The sequence below is a fragment of the Cherax quadricarinatus genome, chromosome 57 (assembly GCF_038502225.1).
Source record: "Cherax quadricarinatus isolate ZL_2023a chromosome 57, ASM3850222v1, whole genome shotgun sequence".
NCBI classification, from domain to species: domain Eukaryota; kingdom Metazoa; phylum Arthropoda; class Malacostraca; order Decapoda; family Parastacidae; genus Cherax; species Cherax quadricarinatus.
Genome location: NC_091348.1, coordinates 13,439,957 through 13,452,797, shown reverse-complemented (window position 1 = coordinate 13,452,797; position 12,841 = coordinate 13,439,957). Strand labels below are relative to the sequence as shown.

The following is a 12,841-nucleotide window of genomic DNA, read 5'->3' as shown; positions in this document are numbered from 1 at the left end:
GGCCCGGTGTATATTCAATCAAACTGAGAGAGAGAGAGAAAGAGAGAGAAGAGAGAGAGAGAGAGAGAGAGAGAGAGAGAGAGAGAGAGAGAGAGAGAGAGAGAGAGAGAGAGAGAGAGAGAGAGAGAGAGAGAGAGAGAGAGAGAGAGAGAGAGAGAGAGAGAGAGAGAGCGAGAGAGAGAGAGAGAGAGAGGGAGAGAGAGAGAGAGAGAGAAGACTAAGATACGTTAAGTGAAAGGCTAGACACACTACCTCAGATCTATTTTCATTCAGCATGACTGATGGTATCACAGGAGTAAACATGCCCATGTGTTTCAGTGTTGTAAATACTGACACAACTACTGCGCTGTCTATTATTGTTGTCATCTTTCACGCCACGCATGGGACAGCTCTGGCTGTTTCTTTCGCACTAGTAACACAATCCAATCCTCTTCTCATTCCAATTACTTCTCAATTGAAACACTTCAGAATAACATCCAGTCATTTTCTCGTTTTCTGAACCTTCTTAGAACCTCTTGTAACCTCTTAGAACTTCTTAGAACCTCTTTGAACTTCTTAAAATCTCTTAGAGCCTCTTAAACCCTCATAGAATCCCTTGGGATCTCTTGGAACCTCATGGAAAATCTCTTTACCTCTTGCAACCTCTTAGAACCTCTTGGAACCTCTTGGAATAGCATCCAACCATATTCTAATTATCTGAAACACATATAACCGCATCCAATCTTCCATTTTCTTCAACTCGTTTTTTTTTGTTGTCTTAATAAAGCTCCTGGAGAGCGAAACGTAGTCCTAATAAATGTCCCATTAGCTGTTCTTGTGTCCTCTTTAGTTGACACGTTTTTACTAACATGGAAAACTTTAATATATTAATTCACTTTTTTGTGACGCCTATAAAAAAAACTGAGTTGAAGATAGGAAACGGAAAATGGCATCAGTAAATCGGAAAGCGGATTGAATCCTCGTCAACGTAACTATGTTTAAAACGGAAATTGATGAGATCAGCAAGAACGTAATTTGATCCACTCACTTAAAAGGCGAATGTTTCAGCGTCATCCCGCGGTTGAAACCTGTTGATATCTGGCGTTCCCTGCTGTTTCGTGTTCTCTGCTGTTATCTGTTGATGTCTCGGTTTCTCTACTGTTATCTGTTAATGTTTCGTGTTGTCTACTGTTATTTGTTGATGTTGCGTGTTGTTTAGGGATATCCGTTGATATTTCGTGTTGTCTAATGTTATTTCTTGATATTTCGTGTTCTCTAATTTTTTTTAACACATCGGCCGATTTCCACCAAGGCAGGGTGGCCCGATAAAGAAACACTTTCATCATCATTCACTTCATCACTGTCTTGCCAGAGAGATGCTTTACACTACAGTTATAAAACTGCAACATTAGCACCCTTCCTTCAGAGTGCAGACACTGTACTTCCCATTTCCAGGACTCAAGTCCGGCCTTCTCTAATGTTATCTCTTGATATTTCGCGTTTTCTCCATGAATATTGAAATAATAATAATCATCTATTCGCTGGCTCGAATATTTGGTTAGTAACAGCTTGGAGGCTCGATGTGTCGACTATAGATGCTAATTTTTGTATCACCTGCAAAAGACGATACAGCACTTTACTGGACATGTCCGTCAAGAATTCATCTGGGAGACTAGGAAAGCCTTCAGTGCCTCCTCCTAAATTATGCACTCCTCATTAGCAACCTCACGGCAATGAGAGTAACTGAGGATCATCCGAAGGTTGTATCACATAGTGCCCATGAAAGATTTACTTGTGCTGGAGGCGCAGGTGGTGAAAGCAAGGTCACTGCGTGGTGGTATGCTCCGAGCAAAGGGCTGTCCAATTTCTCAGCTTCCTCAGCCTGACACGGGTCATATTCTGATAAACTTTGTTCACTGGTTAATTTAGCATTCTCTGGCCCACCCCACCAGATGATAGGCAATATACTCCGTGCACTGGTTATGCATTTTATTTTATTTAACAAATTTAGAGACATCAGCAGTATAGTGCTGCTAGATTCTACGTAACTGTTACGCAGTAGGAACAAAAGCTAATTATGTTTCCCAGTCATATTCCACCACACAGAAAGGGGCTTACAGAAAATGTTGAAATCTGTTACACACACACACACACACACACACACACACACACACACACACACACACACACACACACACACACACACATATATATATATATATATATATATATATATATATATATATATATTCGAACCCATGATGTTTTGGCCCACCTCATGGTGAGCGAAAATCACATGGTGCTCTAACCCACAGGACCACCAAATCTTACAAGCTTGGCTATTACACCAAAGAGGGAGTAGAATGAAATTAGCTCACATGCACCCACACCACCCCATGTCCTCGGACCAAGGGTAACACACCTAACCTGGCTGGGTGCTTGGTTCCTGTAGGATTTGGTGATCCTGTGGGTTAAAGCGTCATGTGATTTTCGCTCACCATGAAGCGGGTCAAAACATCTTGGGTTCGAGTCCTTGGCTAGTCGCAGTGTTGTTATTGATCAATACCACTTGTTCGTGTGTGTGTGTGTGTGTGTGTGTGTGTGTGTGTGTGTGTGTGTGTGTGTGTGTGTGTGTGTGTGTGTGTGTGTGTGTGTATGTGTGTGTACTCACCTAATTGTGGTTGCAGGGGTCGAGACTCAGCTCCTGGCCCCGCCTCTTCACTGATTGTTACTAGGTCCTCTCTCTCTCTCTGCTTCCTGAGCTTTATCATACCTCTTCTTAAAGCTATGTATGGTTCCTGCCTCCACTACTTCACTTGCTAGGCTATTCCACTTCCTGACGACTCCATGACTGAAGAAATACTTCCTAACGTCCCTGTGACTCGTCTGAGTCTTCAGCTTCCAGTTGTGACCCCTTGTCCCTGTGTCCCCTCTCTGGAACATCCTATCTCTGTCCACCTTATCTATTCCCCGCAGTATCTTGTATGTCGTTATCATGTCTCCCCTGACCCTTCTGTCCTCCAGTGTCGTCAGTACGATTTCCCTCAACCTTTCCTCGTACGACATTTCCCTGAGCTCTGGGACTAGCCTTGTTGCAAACCTTTGTACTTTCTCTAACTTCTTGATGTGCTTAACCAGGTGTGGGTTCCAGACTGGTGCTGCATACTCCAGTATGGGCCTAACATACACAGTGTACAGTGTCTTGAACGATTCCTTATTTAGGTATCGGAACGCTATTCTCAGGTTTGCCAGGCGCCCGTATGCTGCAGCAGTTATTTGGTTGATGTGTGCCTCCGGTGACGTGTTCGGTGTTATGGTCACCCCGAGGTCTTTCTCCCTGAGTGAGGTCTGTAGTCTTTGTCCACCTAGCCTATACTCTGTCTGCGGTCTTCTTTGCCCCTCCCCAATCTTCATGACTTTGCATTTGGCAGGATTCAATTCGAGAAGCCAGTTTCTGGACCACATGTCCAGCCTGTCCAGGTCTCTTTGCAGTCCTGCCTCATCCTCATCCGATTTAATTCTTCTCATCAACTTCACATCATCTGCGAATAGGGACACTTCAGAGTCTATTCCTTCCATCATATCGTTCGCACACACACACACACACACACACACACACACACTGTGTGTGTGTGTGTGTGTGTGTGTGTGTGTGTGTGTGTGTGTGTGTGTGTGTGTGTGTGTGTGTGTGTGTGTGTGTGTATGTGTGTGTGTGTGTAAAAGCATCTACTGGACTACTGCAGCTAGATCCGTTCAAACAACAAAGAATCGCTACACAGCAGTGAGTTCTAAGATGAGGGGTTGTTCAGAGTAAAGACGTTTTTGTTATGTACCGATGTATCCAAGCGGAGTGTAAGGAACTCTCTGATAGCTACATCATTCACAAATCTGCGAGTCTGTATATCATCTTTTCCCGTCTTTACATCGTCCATCTTTCTCCTCCTCCTCCTCTTCCTCTCTTTTGTTTTTTCTCTTCTTCAACATTCTCCTCTGCCTCTAATGCTCACGTAAGCAAAGTTTACACGCATTATACGCGTAATGTTACCTCTTCTGGGATTTATCACATTGTTAATTGGCCCTCAAGACTTGATCTGTGTTTGTGAATTTTTGGAACATAATGTGAACTCACGAACTGTACTCGCCGAATTGTACTAATGGATTTGCATAACTGTGGAATCAGTGTTCAATACTGATAAGTAGTTGAGTACTACACAAGTCAGTTCCTGATCAGCCGGGCTGTGGCTCGTACGTTGGTTTGCGTGCAGCCAGCAGCAGCAGCCTGGTTGATCAGGCGCTGATCCACCAGGAGGCCTGGTCACAGACCGGGCCGCGGGGGCGTTGAGCCCCGGAACTCTCTCCAGGTAAACACATGGTGGTCAGTCCCTCAGCCAGAAGAATAGTTCAACTCCAGAGTCTGGAACTCAGTGAAGCTGAAGCAATATTATGGAAACTGCTGAACAAGTGTCTTTCTCACTCACCGACTAGTGTCTCAGCTCCTGACCCCCTCCCTTAATAAGCAGACTCCAGCATAATTGGTTCCTGGCCAACCAGTCCCTATCATACCAACTCATAAAACTGTGTATGAACTTTATGTCCGCCACTTTCCTGTCTAGTTCATTCCGTTTTTTAGCACCTTAAAACAGAGAAGGTTGCAGAAAAATTATTTTCTAATGTGGGACGTTACGTATTAGTGTACATATATACATATATATATATATATATATATATATATATATATATATATATATATATATATATATATACATATATATATATATAAATATATATATATATATATATATATATATAATATATATATATATATATATATATATATATATATATATATATATATATATATATATATATATATATATATATATATATATATATATATATATATATATATATATATATATATATATATTGTGCCGAATATGTAAAACTGATCAATTAGCAAGAACTCATTTAAAATTAAGTCCTTTCTGAAATTTTCTCTTGTACGTTTAAAGATATATGTTTTTTATTAAGGTTAATGTCAAAATTTTTAATTTTGCACCAAAAGAAACTTATAAAACTTACCTAACCTTATTGTAACAAGCGCAATTTATTTTAGCCTAACCCAACTAAATATATTTTAGATTTGTTTACAATAATTTAATATGAAACGAACACAGTGAAATATATTATTCCTCGTTAGGTTCAGGATGATTCTGGCGAAATTATTGCATACACAAATTTTCACTTGTCTTATATGGCAAGATGAGCCTTGCTATTTAAGCCAAGATCGCAAGTTCTGCCTATTCGGCACGACATATACATGTATATATTTATATATATATATATATATATATATATATATATATATATATATATATATATATGTATAATATATATATATATATACATTCGGTAGCACAATGTTACTTCATGTTAGAGGTGATAGAGGTGTCGTGTTTGACGTGAATAGTGAGATAGTGACTTAATCTGTGTAGTTAGTTAGGGAAGTGTGAGTAGGTCGTGATGTATGAGTGGGTCGTGATATATGAGTGGGTCGTGATATATGAGTGGGTCGTGATATATGAGTGGGTCGTGATATATGAGTGGGTCGTGATGTACGAGTGGGTCGTGATACATGAGTGGGTCGTGATATATGAGTAGGTCGTGATATATGAGTGGGTCGTGATATATGAGTTGGTCGTGATATATGAGTGGGTCGTGATATATGAGTTGGTCGTGATATATGAGTGGGTCGTTATATATGAGTGGGTCGTGATATATGAGTGGGTCGTGATATACGAGTGGGTCGTGATATATGAGTGGGCCGTGATATATGAGTGGGTCGTGATATATGAGTGGGTCGTGATTTATGAGTGGGTCATGATATATGAGTGGGTCGTGATATATGAGTGGGTCGTGATTTATGAGTGGGTCGTGATATATGAGTGGGTCGTGATATATGAGTGGGTCGTGATGTACGAGTGGGTCGTGATATATGAGTGGGTCGTGATATATGAGTGGGTCGTGATGTATGAGTGGGTCGTGATATATGAGTGGGTCGTGATATACGAGTGGGTCGTGGTATATGAGTGGGTCGTGATATATGAGTGGGTCGTGATATATGAGTGGGTCGTGATATATGAGTGGGTCGTGATGTACGAGTGGGTCGTGATATGCGAGTGGGTCGTGATATATGAGTGGTTCGTGATATATGAGTGGGTCGTGATATATGAGTGGGTCGTGATATATGAGTGGGTCGTGATATATGAGTGGATCGTGATACATGAGTGGGTCGTGATATACGAGTGGGTCGTGATATATGAGTGGGTCGTGATATATGAGTGGGTCGTGATATATGAGTGGGTCGTGATATACGAGGGGGTCGTGATATATGAGTGGGTCGTGATATATGAGTGGATCGTGATATATGAGTGGGTCGTGATATACGAGTGGGTCGTGATATATGAGTGGGTCGTGATATATGAGTGGGTCGTGATATATGAGTGGGTCGTGATATACGAGTGGGTCGTGATATATGAGTGGGTCGTGATATATGAGTGGGTCGTGATATGTGAGTGGGTCGTGATACATGAGTGGGTCATGATATACGATTGGGTCATGATATACGAGTGTGTCGTGATATACGAGTGGGTCGTGATATATGATTGGGTCGTGATATACGAATGGGTCGTGATTTATGAGTGGGTCGTGATATATGAGTGGGTTGTGATATATGAGTGGGTCGTGATATACGAGTGGGTCGTTATATATGACTGGGTCGTGATATATGAGTGGATCGTGATATATGAGTGGGTCGTGATATATGAGTGGGTCGTGATATATGAGTGGGTCGTCATATATGAGTGGGTCGTGATATATGAGTGGATCGTGATATATGAGTGGGTCGTGATATATGAGTGGATCGTGATATATGAGTGGATCGTGATATATGAGTGGGTAGTGATATATGAGTGGGCCATGATATACGAGTGGGTCGTGATATACGAGTGGGTCGTGATATATGAGTGTGTCTTGATATACGAGTGGATCGTGATATATGAGTGGGTCGTGATATATGAGTGGATCGTGATATATGAGTGGGTCGTGATATACGAGTAGGTCGTGATATATGAATGGTTCGTGATATATGAGTGGGTCGTGATATATGAGTGGGTCGTGATATACAAGTGGATCGTGATATACGAGTGGATCGTGATATATGAGTGTGTCGTGATATACGATTGGATCGTGATATATGAGTGTGTCGTGATATACGAGTGGATCGTGATATATGAGTGGATCGTGATATATGAGTGGATCGTGATATATGAGTGGGTCGTGATATATGAGTGGACGGAGATACTCTGGTATTCCAGTCATCTCATTTAACCAAGTGTCACTGTTTCTGGATATGTAATTAACCTTCCACCTTCACTCACAATAAAAATTTACCCTACGGGTATGCTGTTAACTTCCCACTTTCATGTGCTATAAACCTCTACTCTGTGTTTATGCTATCAATTTCTCCCCTGTGGGTATGCTATAACCTTTCAACCTACGCTCGTACTGAAGCTTCAGCTTATATTTATAATTTCAAATCTGAAGCTCTATTCATAAAAGTATTTGGATGTTTTCGAATTTATATCAGGAGAATATATATTTTATTGCTTTTTGTTTTTTTAATACTCCAGCCGTCTCCCGCCGAGGCAGGGTGAACCGATCGAGAAGAAAACACTCACTGTCAATCATCGTCTTGCCAGAAGTGTGCCGGCATCACTGTTCAAATGACCCTCCAAATTACAGCATCCCTACCCATCCTTCGTAGTGCAGACACTGTACCTTCCTCCTCCAGGACTCAAGTCCGAATAACCGGTTTCCTTGACGCCTTTCATAAATGTTACCTTGCTCACACTCTAACAGCACGCCAAATTATAAGAACCACTTTCCTCCACTCGCTTCTGTCAAACTTGCTCCTTCGAGCTTGTTGGATGTCCAAATCTCTAGCATTTAAAACCTCCTTTACCCATCTTCCTCTGTTCCTACCTTGGACGACACCTACCACTCCTTCCCTCCAGTTCAGATTTATACGCCCTCCTATTTTTTTCCATCCTATCTAAATGTCCAAACCACCTCAACAACTCCCTCCATAGCCATCTGAATAATACGCTTGATAAATCTACACCTCCTAATCTCCAGGCTCCGAATTTTCTGCTTAATTTTCTCTGCATGCATTGCCCTCGAACACATCTCTACTGCCTTCAGCTGCCTCCTCGCTGCAACGTTCACAACCCATGTATCACACCCATACAAAAGTGTTGGTAGTCACGGCTGACAGCAAACATATTGCTCTTAGGAGAGTGCATAAATAAAACACGAGATAAAGTAAACATTGATAAACTTCAGAAGAAGAGGCATTTTCGGTACAGAAGATATGTATGGTTAGAAAAGAATGTATAAGAACGATTAAAGGATAAAAGTTACAATTAAAAAATAATATACCTGCTGAAAACAAAGAAATGGTCCTTACAAGGACAGGCAACGACTCACAAGAAATCATGTTAACATTACGACTCACGAAATCGTAATAATACGACTGCATACAGGTCACAGAACGGGTGGAGATCGAACCCATGGCAGACGAGTTTTAAGACTCTCCTGCCATGGGTTCGAGTCCCACCCGTTCTGTGATTTGATTTACACGAACAATACCTATGTAAACAACTCCAAACAAGACTTCAGAAATCTAATTTACAGGAGAATCCTGTAAATATTTACTGATTTGCAAAGGACTCCTGTAAAAAGAAATTACAGAAGGGCTACCCAACCACACGCTGCTGAAGCACTCGTAGTTAATTAAGGAAGATGAAGTGATGACGTACAGCAGAGGGTAGAATACAGTAAAACAAATGGAAACAAGAGAATATCGCCAACCGTACTGAAGAGGCTGGCACATGTGAAGAAGACTTACAAAAGAATTTGTAAAGAGACGAGGTACCAGACACTTGGAAAGGAACTACTGCAATGTCAGTGTACTACCAGAGTAGCACCTGTGGCGTAAAAATGGTTATGGTATAGACCTTAGTAACAGATACCGAGAAGTTGGATTAGCAAGACACATCCTAGTGTTCTAGTGATTACTCACGTCTCTTTTTTAATCCAAAAATGGTTACAAACAGAAGTTCTGCAGTAGAGAACAGTTTCTCCTGACATGATCAACACCTTAATGCAAAGAATTCAAGACACCAGGCACCGGGAGGCCTAGTCAAGGATTGGTCCACGGGGGTGTTGACCCCAGGAACGGCCTCCAGGTAGACTCCAGGCAGACGCCATGTGGACTCCAGGTAGACTCCAGGTAGACCACACAGTTATACACTAGTTCGCAGTGCTTTCCTGCAGTAGTCACTGAACACCTAGTTTCACTGTTGATAGCAGCACCTCACTCGCAGTACAGAAGACTGTACACATTTAATCAAGCACAGTTTACAGTCTTGATGGCTACAGATGCACAGTAGTAAACATAACCTGCATTTCCCAGTCCAGGGGATGACGCAATTTCACTGCTCCCTTGTGACCTCAAAGGTGGCCTTGCCTACCCATGGCCGACAAGTGTAGCTTTCCCAGCCCATTCGGTTATCTTTTAGCTTCAGCGAGACACTGCTTCCCCGCACCTGTTATCACAGCTGTGTTGACCACCGACTCAACAATGTTAGCTTTGAATAAACAAGTGTTAACGAGTGCAGGAAGTAAATATCTTGTTTCTATGTTTAACTAAACTTATCAAAAATATATCAAATTTTTAATATATCAAATCATGAATATACCATATTGTAAATATCTCACCATAAAGATATATTCTAATTTATTCCAACATTAATATATCACATTATTGACTTAGAAAGTTTATAGTGTTGGCAAAACGTTACGGAAATAAATATACCCAGTGTTGCAGATGCGTCATATTCGTCGAAGTATAATTTGTATAGCCTGATTTTTCGACCTAGGGTCAAGTGAATGCGCAGCGCGGGCTCAAAACAAGGCAGGTTCACTCCTATCGAGCACGCTCATGCACGCCTGCTGGAAGTCCAAGCCCCTCGCCCACAAAACTTCCCTTACCCCTTCCTTCCAACCTATATATATATATATATATATATATATATATATATATATATATATATATATATATATATATATATATATATATATATATATATATATATATATATTTAGTCTTTTCTTTGTTTCATAACATTTATTTTCACATCTTCCTCACATTTACAGAAAGGGGAAGAAGTAGCAGAGACTGAAGAGGGGGTAGAGAAAGATGTTGACGATCAGCAACAACAATAACAGCAGCAACAGCAACAGCTGCAGCTTGCACGGGGCAGGAAACTGGTGGCACTGGAGTGGTGTCAGCGGCCGGGTCCAGGAATACCAGCACCTGAGGGAGCACGAGGTGGAGAATCTGCTTGTGCTCCACAGTACTGTGTTCCACGTACTCTTCCCGGTGCTCATCACCATCGGGATCCTCACTAACATACTTAACCTGGTGATCCTCACCAGGCCCACCATGAGGAACAAATCTTACAGGTTAGTGCTTCTCAAGTTTATTGCTTGAATTGTAGCAACTTATATGGTGCTACTGCTGCTACTACTACTATTACTACCACTACTACTACTACTACTACTGTTACTACTACCACTACCTACAATGCTTCAACTATATATTGACATTTTTTCATGTTTGTGGTGAGTGTGAGGTTAGATTAGTGTATCAGAAAAATTTCGTCATCACGGTACAAGTTCATTTATTCCGGAAACTCTTCCATAATAAATGTCTCATAATAAATGTCCTATAATAAATATACTCGTGTCTTATTTGCGTTCTTGTCGGCATCTGATATCATCGACAATCATAAGTATTTTTCAATCCATGAACTTACTCTCCATCCAGACCTGCCTTCCTTGTTTCATCTCTGTAATTCTCTCCATTCTCTTCCGAGGATCGAGCCTTTGCGTTTCCCATGTATCTCTGGATGGGAAACTTCTACAGGTTCGTGAGGCAGAAAAAAAAATATATATATATATACGCTTCTCCAGGATCTTGGTTGGTGTACGTGTGAATGATGATGGTGTGAGTTGAATGCCTCCTGTCTGTACCCACGATTGTGAGTCGGGATGTTAGTATGTTTTATGGGAGGATTTCTGGTAGTTTACCCTTCTCCATTAGCCTATTGGATTCAAACTACATACTGTTGATGGTAGCCAAGAAAAATCACGTTGGAGAACAAGTTTTTATCTGAGTTAATACGTCGTTATTTGACAAAATTCTACAGGGATCAACACGTTGTCCTGAGTTTGCTCTGCGATGTGTCTTTTCTTCACTCTAGTGACCTAATGTAGTTCCTTGCTTGACGGTCACCCTAGCAGTCACCATGAGTTTGACTGTTCGGAAGTTATGCCTCAATTAGCAGACGGAGGAGCGAGCTTCCACCACGCCTTGCGCTGAGTGCTCCACACGGGTTAAGGGCTTATAAAATATACAACATTATGGGTTGACTCGCTGTTTTAACTCATTTTTCAGTATCCGCGAAGGCTTGCTATCAAGATATGTACGTATGTTGCAGGGTATCCTTCAAGGGAGGTACTTTAATGTTGGTTAGGGGCTTTTGATCCACAGGTCTGGAGATATCCTACCCTTTTTTTTAAATCAGGCCTGATTCCTTCCCATTTCCCATGAACTGTATGACCCCTACGGTTTTAGCGATGCTCAAATGAATTTAATAATCTTTGGCCACCTTCGAGAACAGTTCTGGACAAATATGTATGTAAGAATTGCTGAATATGAGAAGAACCTACCAAACACGGGTCAGTAGGTCTGCTGCAGTGTTCTTGCATTTTTATGTTCCTATTCTATTCTCATGTTGGAGCAATTTTTGAGCCTAATACAACATTCACTATAGATTTATTGTAGCATGCTGGATTTGAGTGGGACTTACACTTGAGTTAATAGGGTTATCTAGGATTATTCCTTGGGTAACATTGATAATGGGTTGAGCGAATATTTTTTAAGTGGGTCTTAGTTTGACAAGGACTTTCCATGTATGGTTTGGTAGGCGTGCCGCAGTGTTCCTCCTTTCTTATGTTCTTATGTATGCTGTGTGGTTGCAGGTGGTTACGATGGCTGGCGACGGTGGACATCGTTCTGTGCTCGCTGACCATTCCTGTGTGTCTAGCTACCGGAGGTTACAGAGCCTCCTCCTACAACCTGGCCTTCTACTACGCCCACTTCGGCTGGTCGCTTTGCATCGCCTGGCAGACCCTCAGCTTCTACCTAATGGGCTGGTTCGCCTACGATAGATTCCTTGCCATCTGTTGCCATGACAAGTTCCCCAATAGCCACAAGGTGTTCGAACATCGGTTAGGGGGAAGCGTGGTGTGGGTAGCGATTCTCTACACCCCAACATTAGCTGTGGGGCGACTGTGTCCGTTGGGAGAGTCATGGGTACCGATTGATGGCTACATGGGAGGCATGGAGAACGTGTGGTATCGCGGGTATGCATGGGTACGCGAGATATTCTCGCGTGTGGTACCCGCTGTTGTGCTCACCGTCTGCAACGTGAAGATCAGTTACCGGCTTAAACACCTACGGAATATCCGTGACGGCTTCGGAAGTGGGGTGTCTCCCGCAAGGAGGGAGAGAGAGCGTCGCCTGGTGTTATTACTCTTTTGGGTGACGGCTTGCTTCTACCTCTACAACACTCCAGTCACCATATACTACCTGGCCTTTCTCAACCACAGTGATAAGTACTCTAACTACTCTCTCTTGATCTTCGGCGCCATCTGCAACTTACTGCAGATGACG

At 42.0% G+C, this 12,841-nt stretch overlaps 1 protein-coding gene across 1 annotated transcript in view; it reads left to right on the top strand.

Moving 5' to 3' along the window:
• LOC128693503 (probable G-protein coupled receptor B0563.6) overlaps window positions 1-12,841 on the top strand; it is a 30,876-nt gene that overhangs the window by 16,758 nt on the left and 1,277 nt on the right. Inside the window, exons 2-3 of the mRNA XM_070097269.1 lie at window positions 10,258-10,566; window positions 12,148-12,841. The exon at window positions 12,148-12,841 is cut by the window's right edge and continues 1,277 nt beyond it. Coding sequence (XP_069953370.1) covers window positions 10,301-10,566; window positions 12,148-12,841 — 960 coding nt within the window. The 5' untranslated portion in view covers window positions 10,258-10,300. The remainder of the gene's footprint in view (window positions 1-10,257; window positions 10,567-12,147) is intronic.